General features: G+C 37.8%; 3 protein-coding genes across 3 annotated transcripts; 1 reads left to right on the forward strand and 2 right to left on the reverse strand.

Moving 5' to 3' along the window:
- Window positions 1–62: 62 nt before the first annotated feature.
- Window positions 63–1,253, reverse strand: LOC131790946 (putative neuropeptide Y receptor 11). Its single transcript, XM_059108242.2, has one exon. The coding sequence runs from the start codon at window positions 1,175–1,177 to the stop codon at window positions 170–172; it is 1,008 nt and encodes a 335-aa protein (XP_058964225.2). The 5' UTR covers window positions 1,178–1,253; the 3' UTR covers window positions 63–169.
- Window positions 1,254–4,106: 2,853 nt separating this feature from the next.
- Window positions 4,107–6,174, forward strand: LOC131790925 (melatonin receptor type 1C-like). The gene has a single exon (XM_059108210.2). It carries the CDS (start codon window positions 4,738–4,740, stop codon window positions 5,797–5,799), a length of 1,062 nt encoding a protein of 353 aa, XP_058964193.1. The 5' UTR covers window positions 4,107–4,737; the 3' UTR covers window positions 5,800–6,174.
- A 1,480-nt stretch (window positions 6,175–7,654) lies between these two features.
- Window positions 7,655–8,871, reverse strand: LOC131790926 (histamine H2 receptor-like). Its single transcript, XM_059108212.2, has one exon. The coding sequence runs from the start codon at window positions 8,693–8,695 to the stop codon at window positions 7,655–7,657; it is 1,041 nt and encodes a 346-aa protein (XP_058964195.1). The 5' UTR covers window positions 8,696–8,871.
- Window positions 8,872–10,897: the final 2,026 nt, after the last annotated feature.

Consider the following 10,897-nt stretch of genomic DNA (forward strand, 5'->3'; position numbering starts at 1 on the left):
CAATAGAACCATAACAAAACTCTGACTCTTGATATTGGCTTATGAAACTCTATCGACAAACATCTCGTATTCCCGTTTTATTATTTTGAATATTTTTATCAACTTATCACCGGTATCTCTTTTACTGACCCGGATTTTAGTTTTCGAATTCGTTCATCTAGATAGCAAATTACACGGATTCTTCGGCCTGTTCAGCGTGCACCTTATTCCTACGTATGCTCGATCGTGGCAACCGGTGAAAAATTCGTATCGCTCTCCTTGCAAATGCTTTGGATAAGATCCCGTACGTAAAAGGATGAAGGGCAGGTACAAAGCACCAAAGGAACGTAGTGGCGAGATGAACTTGACGTGGAAAGCTGGATGACTGAGTTGACAACTCTAACAGCTTGATTATAATAGCCGCCAACCATAGCAAAAGAACCTCCACGATCATTGCCAATAACACTTGATTTGTTCTTCTCTCTTCTAGTAGAATTTTGAACTCAATCTCGGTTTTAGTGTTAGTTCTTTCCAGTTGAGGAGAGGAGTGACTGTATGAGCCTTGTCTTCTGGTCGCGTGCCATGCAATGACCGACACAATGAGCAGTATTGTGTAAAGCACCATCGTTATTACTGAGTTGGTGATGTTTTCATGCTGGTTGTTTTCCTTGCTTGAGGACATGTAACAGATTAATTTCTCGGCAGAAAATCTAAAAACGGCCCTACCAAAGGTTATTTGAGCGACCAATAACGCAGCAGTAAGGACCCACAAAATCATAATCATTCCAATGGACCGATCAAGATTGAACACTTTGTTGTAAAAGGCCATATGAGTTACCTTGAAATATCGGCTTGCCGCCATACTTGTCAACGTCAACAGAGACACCCAAATGAAATTTGAAAAAGTAAATCCCTGAATGTCGCACAAGACTTGACCAAACGGCCATCTTCCCGCTAAGAGGGTTCCTGCTGTTGTAGGCAGGACGAGAAATGCTGCAAAAATGTAGCATATAGCCAAAGATACGACAAACACATTGGATACTGTGTGAAAACGTGGATTGGTAAACGTAACAAAACAAATCAGTAAGTTTCCCATTATGGCAACAGAACTGATAATCAACATCAGACCTCCTTCGATGGCCACAGTCAAAATATCTCTTGAGGTCAAAGGTATTGAGTCGTTTGATTGGATTGCCATTTTTCCAGCTTTCTCCCTTCTCGAAGATCAAACTGTGAACGTTTCTGTGATGTGCTGATTTCAACTTTGATCAAAAGATATTGGTTGACCACCTTTCAAAAGGCATAGAGGCCGGACTTCCGCAAGCTGCCTGGGACTCTCCTTTTCCTTCTAAAATACCTCACTTTCAATATCAATGGAATATTACTCCACCTTTTTTTCCTTCAAACGCGCACAATATTTGCGCTGTTGATTTTAAAGGGAACTCGTCTCAAGTCACCGGTATGTGCCTCAGTGACAAACCAACCCTAACCTAAGCCCTTGCCTGCGTTTTACGTTGCTTTCAATTTTTTCTCCCATTTTTGCCTTTTTTTTGTTAAGTTAATTTCTCAAGTACCTATTAGAGATCGTCTGATATACTTCACACGAATTGCGCTTTGAAAGAGATAAGAGCCGCCTTTGTCAAATGGATACTTCAGACTATGCATAGTATTAGTGGAGGTCGAGTAAACAGTGTCACACGCGCAAAAACGGAAATGTGAATCCCTATGTACTCTTGCCTCATCTGCCGAAAAATAACCATTTACTAAGATAGCTCTATATCATTAAGACCTTTCACTGCTCCTGTAATGATGTTTTACCCCTAGGAAATATCAGTACGCGTTTATCGTGCACATGTGTATATTGTAAACAGTCAGGCATGAAGAAACTATTAATTTGAGGGTTTAAACAAGCTTTGTGAAAATTTAATTAATGAAGCATGTTATGCAATGTATGCGCAGTAATTTCAAACCATTGTCAGTCAGTAAATGCGTAAGATCCGGGAGATTTTATCTTTTTCAGTCAACAAGAGTGCCTGCTGTAATTAATTACGGTAAAGCCCAAAAAAAAGGTCTGACGTTGGAGCAACGACGCCTTCTAGTTTCAAGTATCTACATCCCACGGCTGTCATACTTTGTCTCAAAAGAAGAAACATTCTGTTCTCTCTATCGAAGTAAAAATGAATACATTCGATGTAAATTGAATAAAAACCAGGCCGCGTTCGCCTTGTCAATTGAGAGTAATCGAGGTCAAATTTGGACGCGTCCGTGCATGAAATGGGAAGATTAAGTTTATTTGCGGATGGAGAATATATGGAAATCAGGAAAAGCGATATTGTTTGAGGGCAGTGCCGCTCCTTTCAGACTATTTTACAACTCACATGGCTTGTATTTTACACCTTAAAAATGCTCAATAAGTTTCCGTTTCATAGCACGTAGGTCACAAAAAAGCGACAGAAAAACCCTTTCTGGTTTCTGATGATGCATTCCACGATTCCAGCCTCATTGCTTCATTGTCGGTTAATGAACAATGCTCTATATTTAGTAAATTGATCGCTAAAAGAGTGAAGCAAATAAGATAATTACGCACAAAGTCGAAGCGAGAATTGCACATTGTAGATAGCTTATGATAGCATCCACCTCAGCGGAGCCACGTAAAGACAATTTGATTCGGCCATCTCCAGAAAACTTTTAGAACCGTGACAGATATACAAAGTTAGAATTAGGGTTGTTTTTTAAAGGCAGTACTGTTTCCTCGTTGACGTTTTCCATTTGTCCCTTTTATTAGAGCAGAGCTATCAATATCATCGCTCATATCAAATTATATGAACGCTTTTTAAAGCCGCGCTTATGAAAATTTTATGCTTTTTTCGTTATCAATCTATTTTTATTAATAACAATAGCAATAACAATCCACGCTAACTCGTCACAAAGGGTGCAATCAGTTCGGCACTAAAACATGCTCGGTTTGCGCCGGCGGTCAGGACCTTCGCGTGGTAGAATGTTTGTTTTAGTCAAAAACGGATGACAAAACACTAAGCTATTTTATACCTAACATGTGTTTACATATAAACCTCTTTTTAGTTTTGAGGAATGACAAGTTATTAAACAACTTAACAGCAGAGGCATGCCATGATAGTATTTTTTTTAAATTTTAAGACGGTGCATGTCGTAATCTGGTACAAAGTCGAAAAACATACACTCCTAAGCCCAAGTAAACACTTATAAAAGTCGCTCAAATTATTTTGGATAGAATGTAGATTGGATAGATTTTGATCGAATCTTTCACGAGGCAAATTTCGCCCTGGCGATATCGACGTTAACACGCAGGCCGCAATAAACTGGTCGCTCGCAAAGACGAAGATTATGCTGATGTATGCTACAAGCTGGGACTTCACAGGTTTATTAAGAACAACAAATCTCGGATCAATATCAAAAGCTAGGTCGAGGATTAATCTCTACTTATTTCAAGTAAGGTAAGAAGAATAAGAAACTGACAGTAACACTAAAATGTCAAAGTCCATCATGACACCAGCCTCACCTTGAACAAACGCACGATCATAACGAGCAAGAAAATCAGCGAGAAAGAGGGCCTGTTTGAAATAATGTTTGAAGCCTTTCGCTACTCCACTTCCAGCGTTTTATCACAAGTGTTCAGCCTGTGATATATTTTAAGACGCGTGCATTTGGTGCAAACCCACCCCAGCGTTTGGTTTGTCAAAAGAACTGAGTGCGCGCCATTAACATTGTCGTGCTTGGAATAACTTGCTATGAAATTCTTAATTTCCTGAATTTAAGGACTGAAACCGATGATATAATTGCCTTGATAATAAACTAAACCAATCAAATTTACTAATTTGTAAGCCTATCATCGGAAATACTAATTTATTTTGTCTCGTATTTTTTTCTGGAAGGAGGGCTTCATTGAAGACAAGAGGTGCTGTCATTTAATGAGGCCTAGGGTCGATTATTGTTTCATTTATTTTATCGTACTTCTTTGTAAAGCATGTGTTCTACTGGATATGAAATGAAAAGCAAAGTTGTTGCCAAACTTCATTTTGCAAGAATGCATCTGCTTGGATTAAGGTCCTCTCCAAAACAAAATAATATTAAGCAATGCGACAAATTGTACAGTCAGTTTTGACAAAATCAGTGATCCTGGTATAATTGTACTGTCGGAACCGAACCAATTAATTTACAAAGGACGCCAAAAGATTAAAAGACTCATTATATCAAGCTTTAGTGTTTGCTTTGTTCAGGTAATCACATCATTTCGAGAGCAATTTGGAATAAATATGCACGAGAAATGGTTGATGTACTGCACGAGAAAAAACGTGATTACTTAGCAGTACTATTCAGAAAAAAAATTGTGATGGCTTTCCACGACTATGCAGAAGCAACGCACGCAAATCACGTGCAAAAACTGTCTTTAAATCTTGCTAATGTCACTTTGAGTTTGTTCAAAACAACCGTGTTACTGAAAACAACAATTTCTATGCTGTTTTGTTTTTCTTTGGGTTTTTTTTTAGTTTATTGTGGCTAAACAATGTGTTACCTTATTCTGCGCTGAATTAACACTTTTTTGTACTGTATTACCTGCAAACTGCATTGCATTAAGCAAATCAGAATAAAGAAAATTTTCAGGTTTGTTATTGATATTGTAACTACCAACATAATTATATAGCAGCTGTGAATTTAATAAAACCACAGTCGAAAGTCTTCGTAACGTTCGTCCTCTACTTACCCGACTTATAGCCCAAAATGGAGGAGGAAAATTTAGCGCGATTACATAGGGATTTGAAAAACAGAAGCCAGGGGGTTTTAGTCTTCGAATCTTGTTTTATGCTACTGATTATATTGGCAGCGTTCCTCGGTAACTTTGTTTTGATTTTGGCGATATTAAGAAATCCAGGTCTTCGAACTGTGACAAACATGTTTTTGGTTTGTTTGTCAGTAGCTGATATACTCACAGCATCATTGGTCATGCCATTCACTGCTTCCATCTTTATACACAGTGACTGGGTATTCAGTGACGCGGTTTGTACATTCCAAGGAATTTTTGCAATTTGCCTCGTTTGGATCTCACTCCATATGGTGACTTTGATGGCTGTTAATCGGTATTTCTGTGTCCTTAGACCGAGACTTTATCGGAAATGGTTCACCAAAAGATTCTCCATTGCAATGATTTGTGCAGTTACCATTGCGCCCTTTGTTCTGACCATTTCACCACTTTTCAGTGGGTTATTTACTTACATCTTTCGCCCGGGAAAAGCTTCTTGTTTCATGACTTTCAATCCGGATAAAAGACTTGAAAAGATGACATATATTCTTTCGTTACTATGCGTTTACACAATTCTGCCCATGATTCTTATCACTGTATGCTATTACAAAGTTTTCCGCATGGTAAAAGAACATGCCATGGCTACAAGAAACACCATTCGGTCACGGCAGTCTGGGAGTTTGAGCTCAGAGGAGCTTCAAATGACCAAAATGCTTCTTGTTCTCGTCGTTACGTTTGTAATCTGCTGGCTTCCAGTTACAACAGTGGATTCCATAAATGCAGTGCTAGGTACAGGTAGCCTTCCTCGAGGAGCCTATGTAACCTACACGTCATTTGTATATCTCAGTAGCTGTATCAACCCGATAGTTTGCTTAACACTCAATGGCAAGATTCGCCGACAGGCAAAGAAAATTCTCTTAATCAAAAGAACTTGGCAGGTGGCAGATACAGAGCTGTCAATGGATACCACGGTTGGATCGACTGTAGCTCGTGTTCGACAAGGCGCTGGGTTAAACAAAACACCACGTGATTTTTCTACCTAAGTCTGAAGAAAGATCAGTAAAAAGCTCCTGAAGACCATCGTTACGTCTTCATCTTCTTCCTTTTTTTTAGACTTTTTTTCGACGCTCGAAAGGAAAGACTGCACAAACGATACATACGGAAAATAAACTCGATCAGGCACAAAGTAGCTCATAGAAAATATCTCTCGTCGTTTGAGAAATGCGTTGAATTCATTTTTTTAGGCTGAAGATTATTACTAGTAGAAAGAGTGTCGCTGAGCGAGACTTGATTTTGTAACAAAAAGGAAATTAAGACTTTTGTAGGAGGCCAGACACGCAACATCTTTAATTAGCATAAATCTCCATCTTTCGACATTACATTTTGTTTGCATGTTGTTTGGTTTTTTCCCTATGGTCAGGTTTTTTCTACAAAGGCTTTGGAGCATTAGTTTGAACGATTAAGCAAGAAAACTACGGCTTACGATTCTTCAGAACAAGGATTTTAACTTTCGTGGACAAAGTACAAAGCGCAGGAAAATAATATTATATAATTTATGAAATAATTGTGCTAGAGCGTAAAAAGACAATTTCAAAGTCTGTCCCAAAACAACAATTTAAACGAAATAAGACGACTCAGATTAAGTTAAATCGAAATATTCCTTAAATAGTGAGGTTTACTCAGTTCGAAGACACTCGAAATCGGAAAGTTTCCTGTACGTATCATTCTGGAATACATTCCAAGGTCAAGTTGCTTTTATTTTGGGAGTTTTAATTTTACCAATTTCATAACAACATCACTGCAGTTTTCGCTGTCAAATTCCTTGTGCCGGTTAAAATTGGACAATCAGTCTTTTAAACCATAACCAAGCGAGAAAATTTAAAGAGCACAGAAGTCAATAGACTTAATATAGGAACAATATTCACCTGGAGTGGCTCCAAGTCCCCCTTACTCATCAAGCATTTACAAGGGCTCAAAAGACAATCACGTCCATGCTTAAGTTAACCTTGTAACCGAGCTAACGAGGTTCTAATGAGTGCTGGAGGGTAACTCCGATTTTATACCAAAGATGGATGGACTGCGACAGTCTCCGAAATGTAGGAAGCAACCTTTGTGTAATGTAGATAATTTAGTGTTAACAACTGAGTTGAAACGTAAATTGGCCACGATAAAGGGTAAAAAAGCTGACGTTTCGAGCGTTTGCCCTTCGTCTATCGCTCTAACGAAGGGCTAACGCTCGAAACGTCAGCTTTTTTACCCTTTACGGTGGCTAATTTACGTTTTCAACTCAGTTGTTAACACTAAATTACCTGCTATACTCTCCCACCGACGCAGCACCACAGTTTCTTTAGAAACTTACCCCTTTATTCATTTGTGTAATGTAACTCAACTAAAGCATCATACTTTTGTTTACCGACTTATAGTTATTTCCTTTACCCTTAATGACTCTTTGCAAAATTTGAAATCTATGTTCGAATGCATTACATTATTTCCACTTGCAAATGCATCAGAAATCTCAGAATTTATTTTACTGAAGAAAGCCTTTTAACACAGTTGATTGAGGTCTAATGGTTCAAAAGCTTTTGAAACATCGGTAAATTGTGTTTGATATCTTTAGACACGTTAGAACCTAGTGTTTGTATACTGAGAGGTCATTAGCATCGGTCGAAACTAGAATGTACACAAATGCAATTATGATGGTTCAAACAGTATTTCAGATGACACAAAACATTGTGCTTGTCGTCAATTTATTGTCAAATATTATATTTATTACAGGTCAAAATTTTACACTGGTGTTTTCATAAAATTCAATTTTCCTAGCAATAAAAACCGGCTTAAAAATAATACAGTGCAATTAGTTTTAAAATGCTAGCTTTTCCAGTTCATGAATAATATGCCTTAGATAAGATTTTCGTCCATTTTCTCACTGTTTTCTTCTGTCAGCACAGAATTCCTTGTGGTGATTGAATTCCCAAATTTATCATGATCTGGTTTTTTACCACAAAAAAATCGCTTAAAGGCTCGCCTATAGTCCGACTTGTAAAATGAATAAATTAGAGGGTCGGCTAAAGCGTTTCCTACCAGTGAATAAAGGGAGACATCAAGAAATACATTCGGAATTATGTGGGAATAATCTAGTGCGGAAAACACATTAATAATTATCAAAGGAAGCCAGCATACTGCAAAGGTTCCTCCTACAAGAGCAAAAACTTTGGCCGCTTTCACTTCGTTGGAAATGGTAATTGACCGCCTCTTTCTCATTGATCGCCCTGATTGTCTGTCTGGGAGAACACTGTGTTCAAATCGTGCGTTTGTTTCGTGCATTTCAATCATTTGTTTTACTTGACGTCGCGTGGCACCAAAAATCTTTCCATATGCCCAGCAGATAGACCCTGAACACAGAGTGACCAGAGCAACCAAGATTCCTTGGTAAATACGACCGGCCAGTAATTTAACACCGTTCCGATACTCCCAGAAGATTGGTATGATCGCTAATAAGAGGGGTATAGTCCACACCAGGGCCAAGATTTTGTAGACGATCGCGCGTGTTACCACTGACCTGTACATGAGAGGATTAAGAACGGCTTGGTACCTGTCCCAAGTAATGCCACAGAAATTAAACAGATATGCAAACAGAATGTAGGCAATAATATAGGGATTGACTGCCAGACCAGCTAGATAAGTCGGGATGAAAACTGTGGCCACCATAAGATCGCTTATCGCCAGGCTGACAATAAAAGTATTTGTTATCGTTCGGAGGGCACGGAACCGACAGAAAAGTATACAAACAAGCCCGTTTGAAACCAAAACAGCGAAGCCTATCACTGTCAAAGGCACGCTGTAATCTAAGCCGAGTTCGGGCAAATCTTCACCGGTTTTGTTGGCCTCCCTCCTAAAGATAGCAGTCAAATTGCCATCACATGACTGGTTTTTCTCCATTAGTTCCAGTTTTCCAGCCACGTTAACGTGATTTTCCTCAAACTAATCCCCTGTATAGCGAAACTTTTGATCTGATCAAACGCAGAGGTAGCTACGTATTTTAAACCTTATTCGATTTCGCTGGTCTTGAAGCGCTGTCGAGCAAAAAAGAAATCACGACGGCTGTTTAGACTCGTGTCGAGCCTGTGCCTAAACTAAGTGAAAACAAATATTCCCCTTCAGCTTTATCAGGGAAACACGTTTTGTACTGTAAATATGCTTTAATTTTGTTTCAAAATATATGTTAATTTGTGGCTCAAGCCTTACGTTAATTAAAGCTTATTTCAATTTCATCCAATAGTAATGTCCATTTACAGAGCAGCTTTTGACGCGTTGCTATTTTCTTTTGTCCTTTTTCTCTTTCATTTTCAACAGCTGGAAAACATTGCTCTCAAAATGTTTCCTTTCCTCTTATTGTCACAGAAACAGCCATCAATACAAAACGCGTTTCCAACAGAGAAACACGAATTTATGTTTTTCTAGGCCGTGTAAAATCTGTAAACACCACGCTGCGCGCAGTTACTGAGGTGCAATACATCTGCAATGATTTTTGTTTTTTTCATCAACTGGCCTCGAAAAGCAAATAAATTCAATTTGGAGATTGTTAATACAAATACATGGGTCGGCTGATGCTAATCAGTGATCCTCCTTTTGTCTCCTGCTTCATCAGAGTCGATTGATGATAACTATGACAACTAAATACTCCGCAAGTTCCTTCCAATGTCGGTTTCCTTGTAAGTTGAATAATATATATATATATAGCTTTTTCATTGCGGCTTTTATCGCTCTCTATTTAGTACATTATGTTGTGAAATAAATTAATTCAAAATTAAGCAACAAGCCGTCATGATAAGAAATCGATGGCACAATTTACGTTTACATTAAATCCAAACTTGTTTATACCAATGAGGACAAAAATTACCCAAAATTTAGAGAAAAACCCTTTGTTACTAATAAATATGTCATTCGACTCGGTAAGAGCTCAAATCCTTCATCTAAAATGACAAAGCAAAGGCTATGATATCTATGTTATTCAAATCCATTATAAACATTAGAACCTACTGTTTCAACGTTCGGTCACTGGACACTCCCTAATGAAACAAACGAGCCGAATACTTGATCTTTAATGTCATTCATTAGTTCAAAAAAGCATACAAGTCATTAGCAAGAAATAACTATTATTGTACCAACGAGTATTTAGCAGACAATAGCATTTCCTTACCCATGTATTTGTAGTTTGTGAACCGAAAATTATTTCAGTAAAATGTCTGAACTGCCCTTTTATTGAAAAAAGAAATGACAAATAATGAATTTAAAACAGTGGACAATGTTAATCATGTTTTTAATCTACAATTTGGCCGTAGGTGTTTATGCAGAGTACATTACGGATCGTAAAACCATCGTAACTGACTAGAACGAATCATCTATTTTTCCTGCTCTAAAACTGATGAATACATGGATAATGTAATAAGTTGGACAATCTTTCCAATCATGGTCCTAAATACCTCTGCCTAGAAAAACCCCTGATTACTTTTATTTTCAGTTTTACCGGTAAAAACTTAAAGACAAAAAAAATTGAAAACATTTTTGGTATCATGGATAACTGGCACGGAATTAGATTTAGGATTCCGTTTTTTAGAAGGATAAGGTCTTATCCGGCATGGTAGGCCAATATTTGTCTTAGTGAAACAAAAAAGCAAACAACTATAGCTATCGGTAAAAAAAACTGGCAAAAATTATCTCGACGTGGTAAGATTTTCTGTATGGAATGTTTTTGAAATCCCCAGTTGTATTCCTTTTATGGGACTTGAGTTTAATCTGGAAACAGCTTGTTTTCATTTGAAGATCAAGATTTATTTAAATCCGCGTTCCGAACAGCTACCAAAAATCGCATAACAATGATAATCAACCTGGGTATTTTTAACTGAATCTTAAGGCTCCTTCTACCTTTGGAAATTTAGAGTTTTTGTCCTTAATCCGTACGATTTTGAAAGACCCCATGAATCGCCCAAGGTATTTGCAAATATTTTTTTTGATAAATCTGGACAGATAAAACCCTCCCATTCAGTAAGGCATTTATTCTGACAAGGAATCTGTCTTCGGCTGTCAATAAAATGTATTTGTCAAAAATCGGCCAGTTTATAAGAAGGATGTGAAAACTTG

This window comes from Pocillopora verrucosa, chromosome 5 (assembly GCF_036669915.1).
Source record: "Pocillopora verrucosa isolate sample1 chromosome 5, ASM3666991v2, whole genome shotgun sequence".
Taxonomy (NCBI): Eukaryota; Metazoa; Cnidaria; class Anthozoa; order Scleractinia; family Pocilloporidae; genus Pocillopora; species Pocillopora verrucosa.